The 26046-nt window shown below is 39.1% G+C and overlaps 1 protein-coding gene and 1 long non-coding RNA gene across 4 annotated transcripts in view; one reads left to right on the top strand and one right to left on the bottom strand.

The window, feature by feature from the left end:
- Positions 1-4612: 4612 nt before the first annotated feature.
- Positions 4613-12898, bottom strand: LOC135329056 (uncharacterized). The gene is made up of 2 exons (XR_010390257.1): positions 12759-12898; positions 4613-4893 (listed from the first exon to the last, which is right to left on the bottom strand). It is a non-coding gene; the product is annotated as an uncharacterized LOC135329056 (long non-coding RNA).
- Positions 12575-26046, top strand: part of EPS15 (epidermal growth factor receptor pathway substrate 15) — a 54480-nt gene continuing 41008 nt past the window's right edge. Inside the window, exons 1-2 of one of the 3 annotated variants that reach the window (XM_064516196.1) lie at positions 12575-12702; positions 21488-21529. In XM_064516196.1, coding sequence (XP_064372266.1) covers positions 12670-12702; positions 21488-21529 — 75 coding nt within the window. In that variant the 5' untranslated portion in view covers positions 12575-12669. Of the gene's footprint in view, positions 12703-12925; positions 13058-21487; positions 21530-26046 lie in introns of those variants that run through there. The other 2 variants (XM_064516195.1, XM_026105597.2) reach the window with 2 other exon arrangements.

The raw sequence follows: 26046 nt of genomic DNA, 5'->3' as shown, positions 1-26046 counted from the left end.
AGATGTAGTTCTTCCGAACACAGAAAAATCAATAGCAACTGGACTGTTTGTCCTATCAGTCTTACAGATTTTTGATGTCTGTCAACATTGATTTACATATCTGATAATTTTCAATTAAATGAAATCCTACCCACAGTTTTCTCATTCAAATATTATTTACATATTGATAATATTAAACTGTTCTGTCTGTAAAATGTCATGTCCATTTAGCTTTATGCTTTTGGATGGGAATTAAAGATTTAAAATAATCTGTTAAATATCAGGTGGTGTCTCATATATTTAATTGCTACACTGTCTCTGCACTACATTTACTCATTGCACTGAATTTCTAGAACAAAAGGAGGAAAATCTTCTTGTAGGTTGTGGACCAGCCTTATCCCCTGCATATTTGTCTTTGTTATAGAGTTAACTCAAATGGTAATTCCAATGCTGTTTTAGCTTGAATCCTGTATATCTCTAAATCCTTAATTGTAGCATTGTAGTACTTTAAGGATTTCTGGGGATAATCAGTACAAAATCAGCTGATGCAGGGACTCTGTGAAGCATAGGTAACAGCTTGCAGCGTGGCTGATCTTAGTAGCACTGGGCCAACTCAAGCAATGGCTGTCATTTCTGTCCCCAGTAGCAATACGTACACATTCTGTACAATGAATGCTGGGACAGTTTAAAACTTCTAGGAAATGTTAGATTTTTTTTCATGCAGAGAGAAACTCTGCAGCTTGTAATATGCTGTTACCTGGGTTTTTGAAGGTACTGTGCAGTAACACTGGCCAGGATTCCTGAAGTTCAGAAATTCAAATAGGTACAGTTTTGGAGGGGACAGATAGATAAATAGACAGATATAGACATAGATAGATGTGTGTGTGTCCTCAGAAAAATTCCAGATGGAAAAAATGTCATACCTGGGAAAACTAAGACATATGGTAGCTTTAACTCAAGTTTACAGTGAAGACATTGCCTAAGATGTACTGATGCCTCCAGGAACAATGCCTCCACTTACACAAGCAGTGAACCAAAAGTCTGTGGCAGAGGGTCTTACGGAGAACCTAGAAAGTATTACAAGCTGGGGAGAGCTTTCTGATAGTTGTCCCTATATCACATTGTTTAAATGGGAAATCAGTAGACTTCATATTCCAGTCATTTTAAATTACTTATTTGTACTTCAGGCCTGACAACCAAAGCATAAGTTAAAGAGAATTTTGGTTTCTGAACCTTCAGGGTTCACTTACATCACATTTTCAAGCTTTTCTGGCAACCTTGAAGACCGGAAAGGTCCTATATTATGTTGCTTTTTTGTTTGCTTTTTGCTTAAAGCTCAAGTAACCCATGCAAACACTTAATTCCAGAGGCCGGAGCTTTATTAAAAAAAACAAACAAAAAATTGGAAAAAATACGACACATTTTGATTCTAATTCATGTCTCTTAGAGGAATTTGTTTTCCAGAGCACACCAGATTTGAAAAGAATAAGTAGAAAGGTAAAAAATGAGAGATGAGCATCTTCCAAGCATATTGGCCACGTTTATCTGAAGTGGGACAAAGAAAACTTTTATCCCTCTTAAGTTTTACTGTTGGATGGCATTTGGACTGGCCTCCCGTGTTTGGCAGCTCATCTTTGAGCCATCTGTTTCAAATTATGCATGCTCAGAGGGCACATTGCATCCAGGGATACAGTTCCCCAGAACACAAGAAATCTGAACTGGATTTGCAGTCTAGCGGTCTGTAAACGTGGATGTGCAATCACACATTCAAATAAACTCTGTTTATTTTGGAAAAATTGAAGCATTCATACGACTGAAGAAACTTGAGAAAGGACATAAGTGGAGAGCCCTAGGCCATTTTCACTGTCCTGTATCCCCTGTACAGTGCTCAGGCAGTGCAAAATAAGATAAAACCACCCAATTTCCCCTGCTAGGAAATTTCTATTTTACATAGAAAAATTCTTAATGGACTAAGATGATACAGTAACCAGTTTTACACACCATCTTAACAGTGGATTAAAAGGACTGTTGGGTAGAGAAACTGCAATTTGGCTCCTTTGGTTAATGAATCATCTCCAACCCTGTCACAGTGCTAGGGATGAACTGAGTAGTGAATCAGAAGGCTGTAACCAACTCTCTGAGAGCCTCCGTTATGCAAGTACATCTTGGCCAGGAAAGAGGATTTGATCCATAAACTTTAATGGTGCATTAGGTAAATATTGTATTATTCATGACATACTAGTGGCACTTACCCTTTTCATGTAATCTGCTTTGACCTTTTTTTTTTTTTAGAATATACTGCTTGTTCCACCCCTCCCTATCCTTCCTTTCCCCAGAACGCTGACTCAATTCCTTTTACTCTTTCAGCCAGCTAGCAGTTTTATAGCAGTTTTAGGCATTTCCTTATCCAGTTTTCAGTGGAACACATAACTTCCCTCTCATCAGCAATGTGTGGCTCTGTTGCAGTTGTTGAATAGCAACATGCTAGCTGGAGATGGAAGAGATTTCTTTACAAGCAGTAGATACTGACACAAGACCATAATCCTCTTCTCTTCATGGAACTATGGGACTTCAAGAACACTTGTGCATGTGAAAAGGAAATTTGGTTCATGTAATGAAGTGATGGAAATGGTAAATTTAGAACCAGCCAGGAGACTTAGGGGTTAAATGTAATTTTCATATGTTCTCTTTCCGGATGATTATATTTCCTTTCTATAGGATTTTGCGTTAGCCAAAACCCCAGATTGTTTGCATTATCAGCAAAGTCTGATCCCTCTAGTAATGAGGATCAGACTTAAGTAATACAGTTTATAATAAATTGTGAACAGAACCTTGAGCAAATGGTAGATCTGATTCAGTGGGATATGCAGGAAGAGTCTAATTCTGACATCAGGCTGAGTGAGGTACTTGAAAATATTCCATACTGTTAGAAGTAACAGATCTTGTTCATTTAATCAAATAATTGTATATGTGCAATTAACACAGCTGAAATTTTAGGAATTTTACATTTTGTAATATATTGCATCTGCTTGTCTGAACAGGTCTGATCAAACATTGCTTACTATATACTATATACATATATATAAAAAAAAGTGTCCCACTTTAGATATATTACATTGCTTATTAAAGTATTAAGTTGTGTTACTTTTTAAATTAGCAATCCCAAAAGACTTACAGGAATTGATGAACATTATTCAGCAATATTACCAAATCCAGGTACCCGGAAAAAAAAAAAAAGCTTTTTCAGAGCTCAGTTCTGTGTGACAATGTTGGTAACTCAGTTAATTTTTGATACAAATCTGTAGATGCATGTCTCAATCCTATACTGCTCAGATGTCATACGTATAGATTTTTAAACTGTGACTGTAGCAGCTCCATATACTGGAGGGAGGGATTTGAAATTATCAGAATTAGATATTATGCTGACTGTTTTTTAATAAATTAGGTTTGAATAGAACAAACTTTGTGATATCATCCAGGCCCGTCACAAACTTCTGTTGTTTAGAGCTAACAGACATCTTGCTCAGCTTGGAATCCCAACTAGAAAGATAAGAGAATGAAAAGCAAGTATAAACAGAAGTCTATAAATACAACAATATATATTTCCTTGACCTTGATCTCTGCCAGCTACGTGTATATGTTTATACTGTATAGTTTGTATTTTTAGGCAGTGACTTGTACCATCTAGCTAATGGATCTGTTCTGTAGTCCTGTGCAGGAAACCCACAGCTAGTTTTCTAGCCTTGGACTTATTCCCTACTTGGAGAATTGGAAATAAAGTAACTTATCAATATATTCATTTTACAGTTAACTAAATAGCCCCACTGATGATTTCCAAATGTTTTTCTCTTGCTCATCTATGTATATGTAATTTACCATCATCTAAAGCTAGCAAAAGGAAAGGAACAGAAATTCATTAAATAATTTTTTCTAAGTATTTCCCTAACTAAACTCACCAGGTTAAACTCGATTTAAACAGGAACAAATTATATCTCTCCAGTAAACAGGAAGAGACTGACAATCAAGTGTGTTTAAGTTTCAAATGTAATTTGAATCCCTTTTGAGTCATGGATATTCTTTTAGGAAGAGCACATCCCCTGTTTCTGCAAAACTTATCCAGCTATCTGAACTCATCTAGCTTATCTGGCGTCTTCCTCTGTCTTACACTGAAAACCTTGATGCTTTCTTCCCTTGGACTTCAGTGTTCTTGTCATTTTTATACATCATGTCCTGTTTGTCTTCTAAGCACTTCAGCTGTTTTGTCCTAAAGAACATATCCTGTCACGTTTAAACAAATTAAACTGATATGGGAATCTGAAAATCTGGCTGGTTTGATACTGGTACATCCTTATCAGAGTTTGTGTAATCTAATGAAGATATCTCTATATAGAGATATATCGATACATTTTTCAATTGCTTCTTAGATTTGTGTCTCTCATTTAAATTAATTTTACCAATAACAGCAGGAATTAACTCAGCTTGTCTTTCAGGTTCTGAGATGCATTTTTAAGGCTGGAAGATACTTAAATGTAATTTTATTTGTAAACTGCGGAAGTTTGATTGAAAAGCTACCATGAAACCATTGAAATCCATGATGTAGCTTTCATAGTCACAGTGATTACTACACTCCAAGTATTTTCCTTGGCTGCTTTAATTGCTACTAAAATTCAGTTAAACACATTTCTTTAATGGCTGTCACCAGATCATTGTAGTTATATTTGTTGAATGCAATAGGTGAAGTTGGTGCAGTATCTTTTATTTCTTATTACAAATGATGGAAATGAAACGTAAGGTGACAGGTAAGCAAGTCCTTGTCAGCTGAGGGAGTTCAAATTCCACTAGTGATGTTTACATCTGATCATGTGCACACCCCAAATGATCCCATTAGAGGCTGCATTAGTTCTGCAATTTAATCTAAAAAAAAAAAAAAAAACCAGAAAACAAATCAGTCATTAAACAAATAATTTGATTACCTCTAAGAGTTTTTCATGTTCCAATTGTGTGTGTGCACCAAATGAATATATATTACGAGCTACTCACTGTGCCCATACTTGTAGAAATGAGATAATTTCCAGCCTGATATTTAACAGCAATATTTATCGTATGTGTTTCAAATACTATTTTTCCTAAGGGAACATATTTTAGGTGCTATCTCATCAATCAAGTTACACTACTATTGTTGAGAATACCAAACTGATTTAGAAGAATGAAAAAAGTAAGGTATCATGTGAACACATGTATTTTAATTACATGTCAGTACTTCAAGAGTCAAGAAAACAAAGAAAGGTTTTAAGGCAGCATTTCTCACTCTTACATACTGACAGCAGTGAGATTCTATGTTTTGAACTCAAAGCCACATTTTGCCTACTACTGTTGTGCACCAGTTGACCAAGTAACGGGACGGATTCCTCTCTGCTACACAGCTGTAAATCAAAAATAAATCCACTAGGCGATGGTTCCTTGTTTAAGGCCATACAGCAGGATTTTGGTTTGGAGAAGGGGGAGTGCAGCAGGAATCTCTACATCTGTAGAGATTCCTACAGAGTCACACCGAATTCCTCGAGTCGTCAGAACGGTAACTCCAATATCCTGCAGTCTCCCATACGCTCTTATAGTCTACATGATTGGCACAGAGGTAGGCAAGTAGTGCGTTGCTCTCACTTCTCGCTGTATTTGTCAAAAATTTTTGGTCTTTTCCATACCAATGAAAACACATTTTAATTAGCAGTTTTAAATGTGGCTTAATCTCGGCTAGCTAACATAGTCTAATCATCCCTATCCTTGTCTACTCTAAAGAGCAAAATCATTAACACCTTTTCTAATACGATCAGTTTTCCACTATTGATAAGGTCTTGACTCATCTCCTCACTGTCTCTTTGGCAGTCACAGAACCATCGTCCTGTCAACGTCTCTCTTCTGTCGCCAGTGTTCTACGCTCCTATTCACATCTGTGAGAGATATTACTGCTGAAACCAAGCGGAGTATGATTTTAATTTAGGAAAGAGTCTAACTACTAGTGTAAAATGAAAGGTACGACTATTGGGGTGTCCTGAATAAGGACGGATTTAAACATGCATTTAACTGATGCCTGAATCATTGCTCGACTCAAAGAATGGGTGCAGGTACCAGGTTACCGTGATTTCCGAAAGATAGTTTTTTGTCTTTTGACTAACATTATTGCATCGATGCTATTTTATTTTCAGAATTTCCAAACTGTTTTGACAGTCTGATGACTGTAATTAGGAATAGAAGAAAATGAAAGAAAACTTGGAAAAAGAAGATTAAAAATAGGTAAGAAGAGAAAAAGAAATAAGAGGATGCAAAAGGAGAGGCTTGAGAAGAAACATATGCTATTATCAAGATGCACTGTAATGGAATAAAAATGGCATCACACCGTAAATAGTCATGGGTTTGTCTTAGAGTAAAGACAAACCCTTTTATGAGAAGAAAACAATTCAATCGATCAATGATATGCTCCTTTAGCTAATTACTTCCTGTGTATTACAGGTCTGAAATGAATTAATAATCTTTTTGATGAACAGAGTGAATTAGTTCTAGGTTAGGGGAACGCTGGAAGTTCAGTGTGTAGATTTTTTTTAAATATTCTCTACTAACTTAGAAACATAATAGACTTGTAATCGCTTCAGAAAGGTGAGTCATGCTTTCCCCAGACTTACAGTACAGAGAACATGCCTAAGGGAAAAATAAAGAAGAAACTGTTGGCACAAGCCTTTCTGCCCACTGCTTTGTAAACATATTATTTTTTAACCTTCTTTTGGTAGCACATACAATATGTGTTACAATATTGATGTGATTAATTTATAAGGAAGACTGTTGCTGTTTCAGCAGCAGTATCACTTTTTCTGTTTCTGTCAGAAATCTCCAATTGCTATACTAGCTGGGCATCATGTCAAATTAATGCCTATATAAGATTTATCTGATTTTCAAATATGATCTTCAATTAAAAACTAAATCTTATGCAGAAAAATACCACTCTGCTGTGTGTCATCAATCTAGTTGCTCAATCTGACCAAATCAAGTGGTCAATCTGACCTTTTATATATCTATATTTTCTCTAATTCTTGTTGGGCATGAGGTATAGAGCCATAAAAATGGCTCATACAAATTAGCTGGAGAAAATACGCTTACAGTTTTAATTAAAAGATTAACTGTGTACGTTTTAAAATGGTATTGATGGTCTGTAGTACTACTGCATTTTATATTTGCCAATACTTCCACCAAACATCATTATTATGAAGAATCTTAGTCAGGTTTTTATTAACTGTGATATTCTAATCCCTAGTAATTAGAAAGAGCAATCTGAATTTTTACTAAGAGTCCAAAAATAGTTTTGTCCTTTGGGATCCTGAATACTTGTAATATAAATTACATTGTTTTCCAAGAACAAACCAGTGCAAACAGTTCTTCTTTACTGTACTCTATTTCTATGGGACATAGGATTGCCAGATGAAGAAATTAAATTCAGATATATTCTGAGGTGTTTCTAAGATTCAGAAAACACTGTTCAGATATATATGCACGCAAACATACCTTAACATCCTAGTTTGTGTTTCTCTAATACGGCTACTGCTTTATATGAATTTGATTCTCTTTCGACCCATTTTAAAACATCTTCAAGGCAGTCATAGCTCTGATATAGTCTGTAAATGGTCACGAGGAGCCAAGTGCACAGCACAAGAGCAATTAGCAAATGAGTCATTCAAATGCAATTTTCATAATGATCAGTGTACATACTCCAGTAAATAGATGCTCTTCTAAAAGTTATGCCATAGGACTCACAAACATTACAGGCTTTATGCAAAAATTAACATATCTCTATGGGAGGATCCTATGAAAAAAATCAGGCTGGATCATCATCATGGTCTCCTGTGGCTGTAAAATGCATCAGTCTATCACTAAGCCTACATCTGGAAAATTTCCAGCTGCATAAAATGTAAAGAGCACATGAAGCTTATCCTGAGATGTATTACTAGTTAAAGACACACCTGCAGTTGTGATTCCTAAAACAACTTGTGGCATCTAGTCCAGGGAAGTACTTTGAGATTTTTTATATAACCTTCTGTCCAAAGGGTCAAAGTTTTGTACAACGATCTTCCTCATTTCTGAGAAGGGCTATTTCAATACGCTAAGTGTGGTAAAATGTTGTTGTGTATCAGGAGCACAGCTGGTCCTTGGCTTTCTGAAACCTGTGCGATGTAAGACCATCTCTGCCCACCTGTGAGCCAGTCCTCTTGCATTTCCATCGCTTGATCACCGAATAATAATTGCTTTTATTCAGGATGTGTTGTGTTCATGCTTTTTTTTGTAGTTCTATAAACCTCCCTATGGCTTAATCCTTCTGCTATTTAGATCCTTAATTCTGTATTTGTAATACTGGAGCTGCTAATCTGCTTTGCACTGAAATTCCAGCAAGCTGAGTAAGTCGTTTCGTGGTTAGGTATGCAGGAGGCAGGAGTGAGCCATTGCTCTAATGAGCCTCTTGAGCGTTCATGGGCTGTAATAATACTTTTCCTAGAATAAGCAGGACAAGTCACACTAAATACCTAGGCGTTGTTCAGGAAAAAATAATGGGCTTCCTGCGTGCTGATCCATGATGTAAACCAAACTATAATGAAGAAAGGGAGGGACACTTCAGATACTATTTCTGGGGAGACCAGTGGATCTGATTAAAAAGCTACTAGCTTTATTAAAGCCATTTGGTGAGTATAAGAGATGTATAAAACACAGTGGACATTAGCATCTAATTCTCACTTGTGCAAGGCCTTTCTACACTGTCTTGATACAGCACAGTTTTCAAATTCAAGCAAACTGTATTAGAGCAAGTAATTTATGGAGTATCCTACAATGGGGATTTGCACTGATACAGTCACATTGCTGTTGTAGCTGCACTGGTGCAAGCCCCATCTTTCACAGGCCATTTGGCTGTTTCTGATTTATTGTTAGTCGCTTGTTTGTCCAGTGTAAATTTAACCTTGGGAATTGTACTTTTAAAGACACAATAAAGAGCATTGACATGTGGCATCTATCTGCCGAAGCGTTAATACCTACAATCATACACAATCCTGTTATACTTACAAAAATACCATGCTAATACTATTCTCCATGTCCCTTTGATATCAAAAGTGTCCTGCACTAGGGGAACTTATGAGAAGTAGATCAATATATAACAGTTATTACAGAGCAGATGACAGATTTCCTGCAGGAGAATTCATATTGAATGGGAAAAGATATAAAGTGAAACTGTTAATTAAGATTTAACCTGGTTCATTGGCCTTTTGACTTTCTTATGTTCTTAACAAGCTGTCCTGAACACCCAGCACACAGTCTCACCACCTCCTTCAACATCCACACAGCTCTCAGCGCAGGAGATACTGCAAAAGGCCAGGATTCATGGGGTTGGCCTCGGGATGGACAGAAAAACAGGGTTTCCTCCGAGAAGCAAACAAGGGGAGACGTACATTTACCAGCTCCCCTAATTCCAGATTTCAGGAGCTCTTCTGTCCTAGCCAAGCCCTAGTGAGTTGCTCTTTGCTATGCCAAGAAGGTGGTAATTGCAAATAATAAACAGCTAATAAAATCAAACCTGCCAATGATTTTGCGTGGGTTTTAGTAGCCCTAATTGTTTTCTTCACAAAAAATAATCAGTCATGGGTTACTGATTTCAAAGTAGGAAGCCCATTTTATGACCCTACATCAGGAGATGCAATTCCTACTTCAGCCTAGAAGCAGCTGGCTATCTCCTTCTGGGAGCTGTCATGCCAGATTCCTATAAATCTGCAGTACAATACTTCATTGTCAGCAAGCTGACAACTGTTGTAATTATTACAGAGATGCCTGAGGCCATGGGCTAGTTGTTTCATCTCAAGTGGTTGGTGGCATCCAGGACAACACTGTCTGCTGGAGGCACAGAACACCCAACACCGACAAAGACCTATCTGAACACACCAGTCCGGTGTTGACTGAACGGGACTTGTTTTTATTTCAGTTGGCAGAGGCCACAGAGGTTATCCTGAGTGATCCTTGCGCTCTGTCTCTGGATACAGTGCCCACCTGCATGCTGCCCATGTGTTCTTCAAGTCTGTCAATCTCTTGGATGAGCCAAGCACGCTATCCGCATGGCTGGGTGTGAAGGCGCATAACCACACAGCTGGTGCTGCCACGATGGCGTCTGAGGCCCTACACAATGCCCTTTAGCTCCCAGCTACTACCAGCTAAGCAGCAACCCAACTCAGTCCGCTGGGAGAGCTCAACAGCAGTATAAGAAATGCTCTCTGGATCGCTAAACCGCTGTGCTCTTCACAGTCTGAGGGAGCAGGACTAGCGGTTGCCTCCTCCTGACTGCTGGGTATCTTGACTGCTGAAATCTCTGCCTCGGCCTGATATCAAGATGCTCAACTTTCCTCTCTCTCTCTGCCTTTTCCAAGCCCTTCTTAAAACACTTTCACTTTTCTTTATATATCTCATTTCTCACTCTAGAACCTCTTCTCTTTGTTGCCATGAAAGTCAGCAGTTTGGCCTCCCAGACAGTATATGCTTAAGTCTTTCACAATAAATACCTCTTTACAAAAAAAAAAAAATAAAAATAAAAAAAAATAAAAAATTCAACATCAAAACTTGTTTCATTACCTTGCAATAACAGGAGGAAAAGTCACTTTACTCTGGAAGTAGCCTGCCACCACCTCACTACATACAGAGATAATGTGGCTATCCCATTCTGCCCAGAGGGGACATGGGACATTTAGTCATATTCTGGGTGAAGCTGCCCCACATGAAGGACTCTGTTGGAAGAGCTGAGCTTCCTTTCAATCCCCAGCCCTCCCGCACAACCCACTCTACAGTCTCAGCCAAACCTTATTCAACAGCCTCGCTGCAACTGTGGATCTAGTCATGGACTAGGTGGGAAACCCTGCACCCAGCATAAGAGAAAGGGAACAACAGCAAGAACACGTCTGCTGGGTCTGATAGCCTGCCCACAAAATCCTGCTCACAACAGCTCTCAACAACCTCTAACTCTGGCGTCAGGTCCCGTTACTCAGTTTTGCATTTTCCTTCCATTTGCAATGACATGCAGTCTGGGGATAACCTTTTTTTCTCTTGAGAGGCTGTGAGTCTGCCACCAACTTGTAGCCCTTCTGCTCACCCAGGGACAGGAGATGGAGAGAAGGGGAAACCAACTGACAGAGCAAAAGGCATCTGCAAGAGTTTGTGACAATTAGCAGAAAACCAAGCCCTTCAAATCTCTCCTGAGAGGCTCCCTCCCAAATGCTAACAGGATCAAATATTGCTGTCCCCAGGAGACAAGGCTGTAGTTTTACCATCTCCTGGTTTAATTTCCAGATATTAATTATTGTGGGATAGCAATTTTCCAATTTTAATCAAAGAAGAAAAAAAATCAGCATAGAAAGATAATAGCCTGTGCTATTTTCTAGAAATTTTACTTAGGAGGAGTTGAGTGTGACGTGGAGTGGAGGTGTGACAGTGATAAATATGTGAATGGTGTAAATGTTTTTATATCTATACTGTTTGCTTTTTATATTCTTCCCCTCTCTCGATATCTGCTTTTTCTTGCTGAAGCTATGACTGAGAAACAGGTCAGAGTTTCTACAAAACCTTTATTAGAGGACGGGTGGAAAGAGGGAGCCTGCATGTTGCATGACAGATGAGGAATAGCAGTTAGCAATGACTGCCAGCTGAGGAATGGCAGGATGTAGAGGTGGGGCATGAGTACGAGGACAAGCACGAAACTGAGCTGAAGAGGAAAAATGCAGAACGGAAGAGAACTAAGAACAAAGAAATAAAAAAAACACATCTTGGGAAACATTTCCAATAAACAAGCATGATTCTTGTTAATTCCCTTTTATCAACCTGAATGTGTATTTCAGGTTTAAAGTGATGCCTGACCCATCTTTGTCCAAGTTTAAAAAAAAAGGGGGGGGGAATGTTTTCCCTCCACCCTCACGGAGTGAACTATGATGTGGTAGAGCAAAGAGGTCAGAAAAGTAGTTTAATTAGGCAGTGAACAGGTACAGGTAAAGTAGCCTGTACTCTCCTGTTCCCTGGCTCTGTTGTGGAAAAGGGAGATTTACCTGGGGGAAGCTGAGCTCCAAGAGAGAGAAAAATAGAAATAATAAAAGAAAATAAGAGTGGGGAGGTGACTATCCCTTTCTGCCATTTTGTGCACAGTTGTTTCTCATGGCTGAGGAGAAGGCAGGGCAGTTTGCTTTCCACTCCAGCTCGCTCCTCCTTTTCCTGCTGCCTGCATTTTCTCGCTGTTTCATAACAGTTGTTTGTCCCTTTGTCTGCTTTTCTTTCCCCCATATAGCCCACTATTCCCTCTACGTTCCACCACCTCACAGAGAGACAGCTTCACGCAAGCAGCAATCACCTAAGCGGGTATAGCATCCATACATTCATTTCCTGTGAGCGGAGAGGTCAGGAAGAGGCGAGAGGCCAAAACCAAGGCTGACCCTCATTGCTGATGAGCCAGGAAAGGATATGTCAGATCAGCACGTCCTGTCGGATTCACGTGCTGCTTCCTCCTGTGCCGCGCTCCCGATTCTGCTGCAATCCCAGACCTGACGCAGCTCCGCTTTTGGGACTTCCCCCACCTGTGGGATTCTGAACTAGAGGACTGCAACAGCTCAAAATATTTGAAGCCCCTACTGCTATATGTGTGGGGCAGAAATAGGGCCAACAGGGAAGGTAAAGGACAGGCTAGCGACTGGGAACTAATGGAGAATTCACTGGGGGATATTTACCACTCTAAGGCAGGTCCGATCCAAATCAGGCCAGTGCTCCGGCTCCGGGTTTTTGTTGCAGCCGCCTAGAGCAGGCTCCGGCTCCGGCGAGCGGAATCCGGCGCCCGGTTTTGCTTGGGCGGGGGAAGCTCCGGCTCCGGCCGGTCGGCGGGCGGGGATCCAGTGCCGGGTCTTGGCCGGGGCCGGCTGGGGAAGTTGCCGAAGTTGGGCCGCGAGTGCCGCGGCGGCGGCGCGTCCTTCCTGCTGCCCGGCCGGTGCATGATGGAAGCAGCATGGCCGCCCACCTCTCCCTGACACAGGTACCTCCCGCCGGCCTCCGCGCCGGCAGCGCGCTCCCTGCCGCTCGCCTTCCCGCTGCCGGCGGGCTCCGAGGCCTGGAGCGTGGCTGGGGGGATAGGACGGGACCGGAGCGGGGCCTGGGGCTGACCCCGGCGCCGCCGCCGCCCCGAGGTGGGCGGCGGGGCCGCCTCACGCCGCCGGGGGTGGCTCCGTGCTGCCCGCCCGCCGCGCGGCTTTGTGCGCGCGCCGCCGCCCCTCAGCGCTAACGGCCGCGGTAACGGCCGCCGGCGCTGTCAGGTGGCGGCGGGGGGAGGGGCGCGTGCCCGAGGGGGCCGGGGGCGCCGCGGGCGGGAAGCGGGATCCCGCCGCGCTGCAGGTGCCTCTGCCCCGGCAGCGGGGGGGAAGCGGCCGCGGCGTCCCCCGGCGGGGAGCCCGGAGCCCGCAGAGCTCGGGGCTGCGGCTGCTGTCACCGCAGTTCGTCTTTTGTCTGGCAGGAAGGCGTAGGACACCCGGCGTAAGGGGAAAAACAAAAAAAAACGCAGAAAAACGCCCTGCAGATTTTGAAGGCAGGTGGTGAACTCGGAGGCGAGGGAAGTGCAGGACCGTTGTGGGTTTGGTAGCTGTGCCGAGTGCCTGCGCAGGGACCTGCCAGTCCAGCTTCTGCATTCGGTCGCTGGCTTGAGGTCCTTGGGTGGCAACACAGGAACAGAAAGGCTGGCGTGACTTTTGGAGGTAGTAAGGTCAGCACGTTAACAGACAGGCAAGGATGTGAGCTTGGAAGAGAGAGCTTAATTTCTTGTCTTAACAGTAACTTAATTCCAAAGGTACTGTTATTCAGAAGGAATAGCTTAGAAGTATTTCCTTTTTTAAAAAATTTCATTTTGCCATTTCAGTGCATGGTGTGGGGACACCATTTTTGCAAACTAGCTGTACAGGTACCTAATGACAAAGGACTTTGGTCCTAAAACTTGGAGGAGTTTGGTACTATTCAGTGTTCAGGTAAACTCACTTTGTCTAAGTTTTGTTGCTTTCATTTTTTTTCCCCTGATGACACTATTCCTGATGATATTGCTTCATGCGAGTGATTCTATGCTGTTGGAAATACCTGTTATTCCATCAAGATCTGATAGCAAATAAGCTGTGCAGTTTCGATAGTTCTTTGTTTCATTTATCAGTAACATGAGACACGTGCGTTCCTCCATGACATAAGTCTCAGGAAGGCCTATCGGCGCGCACACTCTTTGCATGCTTCAGTTTGATAGTCAGTTATCACCTGTATATAAAAATAAGGGTTAGTAAATAAGTGTGATTCATATTTAAGCACATAAAAGTAAAATAAAAAGTTGGTAGCAAGATTGATCATTTTGCAGTTATTTGTATATGTAGTTGAGTATCGAGGAAATCCTCAACTATTCCATAGAAAGAAGAGAGGAGAGTTCAGTGAAAATCAGAAGCTTGACTGTATTGAGAAACTAAAAATGTCTTTAAAGGTCTAAAGAAATACAGTTATAAGGTATAGCACACTGAAAGCTTGCTTTGATATTCCAAAATGTTAGGTTGCCCTTTTCTGTCTTTCTTTTTTCAGAAGTTTTCTAGCAAAAGGAAAAAAAAAAAAAAGCATCTTCTTACTGAAGGGAGAAAAAAGTCGTCATAAGCCAGTAACCTTAAATTGGTATACTTGAAGGCATGAGGTATTCTGGCTTGTATTTGGGGGAGAGGGGAGATTACATTATGCAGTAAAACATTATTGCTTACAGGCTTTTTTTGATCACATGGAAAAAAACCCTGTTAATAGAAATGTGATAGTGTTGACAGAAGCAGGAGAATCAGCAGTATCCTTAAAACTGTCATTACTACAAGTTGAACTGTTGGTTAAACTGAGAAAGTTATTTCTTAGTTGTTGACTTTTTTTTTTTTTTGCATTGAATAAGTACCTTCAGGTTTATTTGATTTTCTAAGATGAGTGTTTCTTCGTTGTAGGTTTTAACTTCTGGAATTTTGGGGCTATGAAAAAATAGTAACAATCATAAGTGTTACAGTATTCTAAGTCAGTTTAGATATAATGTGAAAAGGGTAATATTGTATGTGCGGGCTGGGGGGGGGGGGGGGGGAGTGGATAAGATCACTAGCTGCAGTTAGATCAATAACTGGGACCAGCCAGAAAAGGTATGCAGATTGTTACTTTCTGCTGTGGACCACGTGCAGGAAATAAGAGACATTTACCTATAGTCAAGTCAAAATCGTCTCAAATTTTCTTTTTCCCCTCCCTTGTTTGGTTTTGACTGTAATTTAACACAACTAGGAAGCTGGGTGTTTCCAAAATGAGACTAGGGTATTTTCAGATGGTTTTGCAGCTGTGGTATCTGAGAGGGCTAGACATCCTTTATTTGAATATGGTAGCGCTGTTTAAGTAACATGAAACTTTCTAGTGCTTAACTGATAGATTGCATTCTGTTGGCAGATAAGTAGAAATATTTCAGGACAGTGTAACTGTAGTGCAGTGTATTACACTGAGTATGCTTGAAATGTGTTGCAAAATGAAAGTGATTTTTTCCCCCTGGGCATCATTTAGTAGTGTCTTTGTTCTCCCCATCTTGAGCCTATTCTGCAACATCTTGTTGCCACTTACATTTGCTCAGTAAGTATTACAGTCTGGGCATAACTGTGAATTGAATATGAAACTTCTAAGAAACCTTCTACCAAGCAAATGTTTTGTTGTGGTTGCCTTTAGTTTGGAAACAAGCTAGCAGCATCAATGAGAAGGAACTGTTTATATCTGGAATATTATGTCATTTGTTGTTGGAAAACTCAAATTAAACTATAGCCAATATGAGGAATTTAATTTTTGACCTTCCAGGGATGGCTGCTCATCTTTATTTCACTGTGGGGGCAGGGAAGAAAATTGAAGATGCAGATAATACATATTGAGAGTGGAAGATATGTTTGTTGAAAGTTAGTGTAATACAAGTGTCTGAAAACTCCTTGCTTCTCTTGAATATTTAAGTTGTCATTTAGTTTGAGAAGCTACCTGTGTGTGATTGAGAGAGAAACTTTGAGGTTTGGGAAAATTCATTATTTGAAGGTGGGAATGTAAAGAAATGCTTAGGGAGAATGGGAAGATAACTTTGTTTTTTCTGATGTCATTAAATACATTTCCTTGGAAAATGTAGTAATCCTCTTAAAGTAGTTGTGAGCTCTTTTGGTAAACAAGACTGTCACATAATATTAATTAATGTATATTAATTAATTAGCTTCAAGTCTTGGTTTAAACTTCAGTCTCATGTCCTGGAATCCAGAATTCGGTGTGTTTTGCTGTCTCAGGGAGGTGTTGGGTATTGAAGCTGGGGCTAAGCTAAATACCTGTCTGTTGGGTGCATTGCCAGGACTTACATCCTGTTATGGAATACGTAGGATGTAAATACTTATAAATGACAAGCTTGTAGTAATATATGTCACAATGTAGAGCCAAAGCAAAGCTAACCAAGCACTCTTTCCCCGCACCTCCAGGTGTCTGGCAAACTTCTGATGCTTGCTAGCAATCAACAAAATGATAAAAGATTCTGGTTTACTCTTTTTATAGGAATGAGAGAGCTGTTGTTCCTCTTTCAGTCCTCTATGAAAGATATGGAAATCTGAGGGTTTTTTTTAACTTGTTTGTAGTATAGGGTAGCTATTTTTAAAGTACATAGAACTTCTCTTGATTGATACTGCATCAGCCAATGCAGAGAGTAGTTGCATCTAACAGGATAGTGGAGTTGTTTCACGTAATGGTCCCGTGTAATTCCTGAAAAATATTTGAAACTTTTTTTTTCCCCACTGTTTGTGCTATTTTTGTATGTTTACTTTTTCATGTTATGTGATGGTGGAGGTTTCCTGTAGTAGCTTGAAAATGAAACAGAACCATACTTAAATGTGTAGTGACAGACGTTTGTGTAAAGAAAAGATGGCAGAGTTCCTGTGTATGCAACAGCTATTCAAAGAGAATGAAATTTCTGAACCTTTAAGAGCATGTTAATATTGTATTAAAAAATTAAGATAAATATTAACTTTACTTTGGTTGCTGTAGGGTAAACCTTCTAATCCAAAATCAGCTTTCACTTAACTCTTTTTAACATCATCAGCACAAACGTGAGGGAAACAGTGCAACTCCAACAAAAAGTAGACCGTTTGGAAAAGTGCAAGCAAATACATCTATAGAGAGTGCCTGCTGTTGTTTAGTAGCGTTGGAATGTATAACGCTGTGTGGTCAAGCTGGTATAGAAAAGCCTGCTTTTTTTTTGGCTAGGTGACAATTTTAGAAGAATGGATGGCGACATAATGTGAATATACAGTATATGGCAGTAATAATTGCCACTTTGTGTTGTGTATCCTGGAACAGAGTGACTCTGTGTGGTTTTGTGTATGTGGGACTGTAATAGTGCTAATATTGAATTATAAATAGGAAAAAAATTAATGAGATGGAGGAAGTTGTAGTGGAAAAATACACAAATACTGAATTCAGATTATTCTTTCAAGGGATTCAGTGTTTAAGTGTGACTTGGATAAAGCTCAGGTGAATGCTGTACAAATATTGTTGAAGGGCAATTAGAGTTTTAAAAAAATCAGACACAATAAAAGATAGTTCTTGCAGGGTTAAATTAAGAGGGGGACAGTGGGCTCAATATTTAAAAAACAACAAAAGAATTCCTGAATTTGAGATGTGCTTCGTTATAGAATAGAAAGCGGTGAAAAGCTTTGCTATGAAGCACTTTGGCTTTGCTTTGCAGTCTTATTTTAAAAGAGAAAGGCTGACTATTGTTTGCAAAGGGTATCCTGACAAAACCATTTTGCTTTAAACTTATCTGCTTTTTGGCTGTCTGAGTCTTTCCTTACTGGTTTATCTCTTGCTTGTAATCCTAACAGTACTGTGTCCTGGCTACCCACTCCTGCGGAAGGGGTTCCAAGTAGCATATTCCCTGGAAGCTACAGTTGTGGGGTGGGTTTTTTTGTTGATATTGGGGGGGTGTGTGTGTGTGTGTGTGTGTGTGTGTGTGTGTGTGTATATGTTAATTTCATTTTGTTGATATTGGGTGTGTGTGTGTGTGTGTGTGTTAATTTCATTTCATCCCCAAACTTTAAGAGGGTGCTGCATCTAATGGTGGAAGAGCACTGAGAGGAACTGCTTGTAATTACTTTATTCTTCCATCCCCCATCCTGTCTCTTTTCAGCTTCTTGGAAATAGAGCTGTGCTGTACTCTTGCTACGCTTTACAGGAACAGTTCTTTGCCATACTGGGTCCTTTTGGGTTCCAGGACAGAGTAACAAGAGGACTACTCTGAGAATGCTTACTACAAGAATGTGCAGTTTAGTCTGGAAACTCCAAAATGCATACTAGAGTTTTGTATCTGATAGAATACAGTATTTGATTTTCAATCAAGATAGGAAGGAAGAAAAAGGTGTCTGTCTTGCTTGGAATGAAGGGGTAGTTTATTTTTGTTTTTCTCTATGGACAGTGCTTCTTTCCCTTCCCCCCGATCCCCCCTTTTAGCTTTTTGTCCGGAGGAAGCTTGTGGATGGATGGGGTGATCAGACTGGCAGTGGTATCTTGTTACACCTAAATGTGAGTATGACAGAGGGACAAACACATGAGGAGATAGAGGCTTGATTGACACCAGAAGATGAAAAAGACAGGTGTCCCTCAAGGTGGTTTTCATTTCATAGGTTAGTGTTCTGAAGTTCACAGGTTTGTAACACGGTTTGTAATTACTAAAACAGACAATACTCTCGTGAAGTGAAAATTTTTTAGATGGAATCATAATAATGTATTCCTATTTTTACATGAGTGGAATCTGACCTTTCCTCTGTTTCTCCTTTTTGCACTGAAAACAAGTTCAGTTTTCTCTCTGCAACTGTATGTTGTAAACCAGAAAGGAATCTTGCCAGGTAAATTCTATAACAACACTTTGGAAGATGTTAAACAGTAATTTTTCTTCTCTCAGAACATCAAGAATATCCTTGACTGTGTCTGTTATTTTATTGTGGGGTATATTTTGCAGGAAAAACTAATCTGTTACTAGTAAAATAGTCTGAGAAAGATTTGTTTTTTATTACTATATTTTATTACTATATTTATGTATTTATTACTACAATTTTATTACTATTATGCTATCTGGTGTCACAGGAAACTTCAATTATTGCGGTGATACTGATGATAAAATGAAGTTTGGAAGCAGTAACAAAATAAGTAAGAATTATTGGCTTGTACTCTAAGCACTGAATTAGAAGATTATTTTGCACTTAATGTTTTCATTGCAGGACTTCAAGTGTTTCCTGTCCAGGAGTGACAATGATAGGTCTGGCTGTAATAATGAAACATTTGGCTGAACAAAGGGTGATATTGGGCAAGAGGGATTATGTATGAGAGTTGATACTTCTAGAGTATGCTCAGGCCAGCTGTGTTCCAGGATTTTGTACATGGCTTTAATTTGATCGTGTGTCTATAGTGTTGTTACTTTATAATGAATTAATAAATTTAAGTAAAATACTTGAGTGTTTAGGAAAGGGAGAACCTCTGCATTGCTGTTAAAGTGTAGCTGAATTGGTAAGCACAGCATTTGAAGTTTAGTTCAGAAAATACAGCATGCTTTCCAGCATGCTAGAAAGCGATTAATGGAGTTTTGGTATTGGTAAGTGTTAGTTACGGCAGTTGGTCAGAGGTCTGTCAAAATTTGAATGTATTTCTTCAGCCTATTTGAAGAGATGCTTAAATGGCTGCTTAGTTGATGGTGGCTGAAATAACAAAAGGCTTTGGGCAAAGTCAGAGCAAAATTAAACTACATAATTGGAGGTATTCCAGTGAATACAGGTGATGATGTCCTGGCATTTGTAGTTTTTATTGTCTAGCTGTGCAAGAGGTATTAATAAAAAGACAAGCTAGAGAATCTGCGAAGTTATGTGGCTGTTAGAAGAAACTGAGCATCTCAGGGGCAGCTAAAACTTGCTAAAAGCAGACGTCAATAGTGGAATGAAAAACCCCTGTTATCTCTAGCTCTTTTCTGTAATTTGTCTAATAGGATGGTCTAGTCAGGTAAAGAAGACAGCACCCTTTCTGTAGTTGAACAGGATCACATTAGAGCGCTGAATTATGCTGTCTGACTTCTCCTCTTAGTATGTGTAGACTTTCTCAAGCTAATAGTTTGGCCAAAAGAACAACTTTGTTAGCTGTTACTATAGGAAAACGTGTGGTTTTTATTTGAATCATGAGCATTTATACATACTGTAGTAAAGTCTTTACAACTGTATAATTGATGACAAAAGCTAGAATATTGTCAGTTTCTCATTTTCCATGCAGACTTTTAAATTTTAGAACAGAAAAAGCTACTGTGTTTGTATTCATTTTCTACAAAGCTCTGTTTCTGTCACTGAAGTTTGTAAGACCGTATTTCTCTTCACCAGGCCAATGCTATTTTCAGTTTGTACTCAAATGGTTTAAAAAGAAAATCTGTATAGTCAATTTGCATTGTGCTCAGCTGTCCCAGTTGCGTTTGCAAGGCAACACACTCCTGTAATATAGAGTTATCGTCTATGTAAATGTACCCAATCTTTGTTTTAGAGGCTATGTACTTTATGAAAATAGTTCTTACAGCAGGAGGGAGAGAAGGAACCCTAACAATCCATTTCTCGGGAATCTCTTGGACAAAGATAGTTGGTATAGGCCAAGATACTAGTTTTTCCATGGTTTCAGAAAATCTTCCCCCCCCCCCCCATTTCTAACAATGGTAGAGGAAAAAAATAAAGGACATTCTCCTAAGAAGCTGTATTACCCTTCTTTATCTAAGTGTAGGTGAGCACTGAATGTCCAACAGAAAGCAGTGGGTTTAAGACAGAAGAATTATACAGAATTCTACAAAAGTTGTGATCTCTGATAGCAAGGATTTAAATTGAAAAAATTGAGATAAAATATTGCTATTTTAATTTTGCATCATTGCCTTGGACTTAGTTGTAAATCCAGTAGTTGTTTTCGATAACTGAAAGCTCCACAGACCAGTTGCAGATCACACTAAAATCTAAACAGTGGTGAGATGGATAATGAAATCAAACTATATATTTTTTGTATTTGTTAGTGAACACTTCATATTGTTTCAGGTTTTATTTCTTTTTCCTTTTGTTGATCTTGTTTAAGAATTCTCGTTTCATATTGTCTAACGTGGTGACCTCTCAGAGAATAATCTGATAGTGGTTAGTATCAGTGACTTCAAATAAGAAGTTAAAATCTTCTAAAGTTTGCAGTATAAAGACCTGTCTTAGTCCTCATCATCTTATAGGATGAATACCAATTATGGATTTGAAGAATTATACTAATGCTTTTTTGCAGACTGGCAAGAAGTGTTTTCTAGCTTTAGTTATCCAGGGAGGAGTTGAAATATGCATTATAAGGTTAATTGTATCTCTCTCTCTTTTTTTTTATATAGCTATCGAGTGCAAATCCTGTGTATGAGAAATTCTATCGACAGGTATGTATGTTGAAGAAATGAATGTTTTTACTTAAATAAAAACAGAATATTCTTTTGCTACAGTCTTTAGTATGGCCAGCAGTGTACAAACTATAGAAGTTCAGAGAAAACCACTCTGTTTTAAAATACATTTTTACAGTAGTTGACACTTAGGTCAGAGCTATATTAGTATAAATTTAAGATTAGTTATAGGAAGACTTATTTAACTTGCTAGGGAACTACCATCTGTTATATCACATGCGTTGCTTTGCAAGTGTAACAGACTTGGCTCTTGGGATGAAGTAAATTTTTGCTACATACTATGCTGTTATGTTGTTTTTTTCCTTTTTATAAATGAAGCTGAATTGTTTCTACAGTCCAGTTAGTGTTATCTAGGACCTGCATCTCTTAAGAGTATCCTCAGAGGTTCTGGCAGACTGCTGTAAGGAGTGAAATTTGGATGAAAGGCCACTGACAGAAGAATGCGTATAGTTCTTGCAGCTTGACCAACAGATATAAATCTTTTGATTTAGTATTTGTATTCATTACCTGTCTTTCACATTTAGATACAGCAAAGATGTTTCAGCTATTGTATTATATCAGTATTTCATATCATATGTATAATACCCATTATACAATCACAAATATACAAAAACACCTTTAAGAAACTTAAATCTAAATGAATGATTGTATAAAACAATTTAAATTAAAAAAAAAATGTTGAATAACTCATGAAGCCCTATAGAAAACCTTATAGGAAGGCTTTTTTCTGCTTTGTATTGCTGTTGAAGCTTCTGTCTGCTTGTTGTAAGATGGGATGTACCGTATATGACCTTTTTATTTAGGAACTTCTGGGTGTCAATACTGCAATATAGCCTTACCTGTTGGGAGAAGAGAAGACCGTGATGTCTGCCAGCACTGTTTTTGGACTGTGCTTAGGGTGTTAGTCCCTTGATAAAATGCATAAAATAAGGGATAAAATGTATGAGCTGGAAAGTTTGAGCTTTCTCTTCTACTTTGAGAAGGGTTTTTCTCCACTACAGAAGAGTCGTTTTGAAGTTCCTGAACAAGAAGAGGGAGTTTACTTTCATCAAAATTAGGGTGAATCCAGAAACCAGCTTGAAAAATATAGGAGACAGTCATCACCCTCACAAAATTGTTTTCTTTCTCTGACCCAATCTGAAGGACAAGCCCAGTATGTGTCTATCTCCAGGAATTGTGTTAAAGGCCTTAGGAGACTCCTGTTTTATGATGATTATTACAAGATCGTGAGAAAAGACAAGGCACTCATTTTCTGCACATTAGGCTTCTTAGCTTAATGCTATTGACTGTCTCTCTCGCCGACTTGCCTAATCATTGCACATGCCTACCCATTTTTCCTTCTGATTGCAATTGCTTAACCATTGAAGTCTGAAGCAGAAAGTTTGATACAGAGCTTGAATTCGAGCGCAAGTATGATTCTGGTTTCGAAGTCACTTAATATCTTGCATTCGTGGGAATATATATAGCCTAGTGTAATTAGAGTACTATTTGTTGTATAGCAGCCTGTTATTCCTGTGCAAGAAAGGAGGTTCCTCAAACCTGATGTTACTGTTGGTTAAGTTTTGCTGGTGGACCGGATTTCCACAGGGTTACTTTTCTGACTTGGCTCAGTCAAACTTCTTTCTGCAAGCATTTGTCCTAAAGAGCGAACTTTGGAGGGTGTTGTGTCTAAAGACTTTTAGTTGCACTAGGTAACTTTTTCCTTCTCTCCCTTACTTAAGAAGACACCAACTTTTAGAATAGAAATGCTACAAAGATATTCCTCACTTCCTGTCTTCTCGTGCTGGTAGAACATGTCTTTATTCTTTCATGTCAGAAGCACTTAAGAAGGTTCCATGCAGATTGAGAAGAAATTTATCACCTGAACTATCTCTGATGCTTAGTACTCTTCCAGTTCTATTGCAAACTTACAAAGTAATTCATCTTGCATCATGTTTTGTGAAATGGACATATTGGTTTTTTTTAAACTGAGAAAATTGATTACTTAGAGTGCAATTGAAATCTTAACCTTTTAATCAGGATTTTTTTCTTTTAAATACAAGGCTTTTCTGTGTTTGACCTTTAGACTTGCTGTCAAAATAAGGTGAGGTTAACGGATAAGCTTACATAAATGATAAAGTAGTTGTAACTACTTAATTATGCAATGCAGTGCAGCACGTAAGCGGTATGTATATGCTGCTGCTGAATTCTTGACAAATTCTGAGCTGAAGTACTACTCACTGTTACCCTGTGACCTAATGACATCAAGCATACTTTTTTAAACAATCATTTCTGATCCTATGAAAGACACCTTGCAACAGCAGGGTTATCTGCTGATGCAGGTATGGAAACTGCTTGTTTGCTGATCGGAGAAAAAGCTCTACCAAACTGACATACTGTTCACAAATACCAGCAATCTTCTCAGTGTGATAGTGCAGAAAACTGGCTTACGTTTAACCATTTCAGTGCATAGTAAGCATTGAAATCCGCCCTCTAGAAAATAGTAATTAAAACTCGGAGAATTAATTGCATAGAAAGAAACTGTGTACATATCAGGTCAAATAAGAAGCTTGCTTAAATCTCTCAAAGTCACCTTTCTCTGCAAAGTCACCTTTCTCTGGGTTGAAGGTGAAGAAATGAAAGATAAGCGCAGCCAATACTGTGTTGCTCTGTGACTTTCCTGAAAGAGTGGAAAATCCTGGGCTCGAAGTTTTCTGAGTGGATGCTAAGATTATTAGGCTTGTGTGAAAGGTAGACTGCACCAACTGAAAAGGGGACTTGCTGCAGCATCTTGATGACTTCTTCACTAGAATACAAACAGTTCTTCTATACAGGCTGAATTAGATATTTAAAAATCTGAGCAATGGGCTAATTACAAGACTGCAGGGTATGTAGTTTTATTGCTGTGACCAGGGAATCCTAAATTATAGGAACCAACCTCTGCTAATTAAAGTTATATTGCTTATGTTGAAAATAAGATGTTTTCACTTTTATATTAAATGATGTTTTCTGAATTGTTTTGGGAGTTTTTTTGTCTGCTTTGAGAAGCAGAAATATCTGTTGACAACCTTCATTTGCTGTAGCATGTTTTTTTGAATTATCAGGGTCTTTTAAGTAGTCTTTCATTAACTAGTTTATGAACACACCTTTGGGAGCTCTCTGAGCACCTTGTGTGCTGCGCCTTTGAACTTGGAAGGTTGGTCTTCTGTTCTACACAAAACATTGAATATAGTCTTTGCTTAAACAAAACTTTGAAACTGTAGGTGATACTTTCGAGGACAGGCAAGTTCTTTGCTGCATACTCCCAACCCTTGCTTGCTGTTCTAACTGAAGCACCAGTGCACACTAGTCATTCTCAGCCTGTTCTGGGGATAGCTGCGGCTCGGTGTTCAGCAAGTGCTCGAACTTCAAAAGTGGAGAGAGGGGAAGGAAAAAGAAATAGTGAGATCTAATGCTAGCATCAGGTTATTCTTTCTGTGCATGTACTTCACTTTTCCGTGCATATTCATTTATTTGTACAATTTTGATTTTGGTTCTCTCTCTCTTTCTCCCCAGGAAATGGGGAAAGTAAATGACCTTTGCTTCTTTTCTGTTCTTCAAAATGTTTGTCATGTCTCAGATTCTTCAGAGTTTCAGGGCATCTCAGTCCATTATAGACTTAAAGTCTTTGTTTTGAAGATAATATTATAATTTTCATCTACAAAATGCAAGGTGTAATTTGATATCTAGATCTTTTAGGGCCTGTACAGCTGTCTCTCTGGTTTAGTAAACTTGGACAGTCTGACTGAAGATGCCCTTCTTAGTCTACTCTTTTTCCGTACTACCTGTCCATGAGTAATTAGTGAAAAACATTCTCACAGTCCTCACAGGGCTAGTTCTAAGTATAAATTAATGCTAAATGTACAACCCCTTTCTATGTATCTTTTTTTGCTTTAGACTCTTAAAGAATGCACAGCTTTTCCTCTATTTTCCTTGTTCTCATGTATGTGACATGAGCTTTACTGCTCTATTCTTGAAGGTATAGTTGAGGTACTGTTTCCTTTCAGGAACTTGAATAGGGATCTCTTTTAATGACCTCTCTTCAGATCCAGAGAAACGTGTGCTGGTGATTTGATATTCTGCCAAAATTGTCACCAGCTGCTTCGGTGTGTAAATGAGCTCCCCTTTAGAAGAGGGAAATGCTTACTCTCTAAAGTGGAGTGGTAAAGGATATCTTCAAATAGAACCGCCTTTTTCAGAGCATAACTGAACATTCAGAGCATTCTAAGCTGGACAATTAAATGTAATCAAACTCTGGGATTTCTCTGTCCCTACAAGTCAAATGTTTTGTAGGCATCAAAGAGAAAACCTGTAATTTCAAAGGACTAATTAGAGAAGTTCAGATGGTGACCTAATGTGAACAAGTTCCTCTCTACTGTATTATTTGAGAAAGTCTTGGGTTTTTGTCTGTGCTTGAAACTGAAGAGCTTGAAATCCAGGCATAATCAAAGGTTGTAAAGTTGCAGCAGCAGCAATTT

The sequence above is a fragment of the Dromaius novaehollandiae genome, chromosome 8 (genome assembly GCF_036370855.1).
Source record: "Dromaius novaehollandiae isolate bDroNov1 chromosome 8, bDroNov1.hap1, whole genome shotgun sequence".
In the NCBI taxonomy this organism is placed as follows: Eukaryota; Metazoa; Chordata; class Aves; order Casuariiformes; family Dromaiidae; genus Dromaius; species Dromaius novaehollandiae.
Note: the sequence above shows the minus strand (reverse complement) of the source record. Positions and strands in the feature narration are given on the sequence as shown.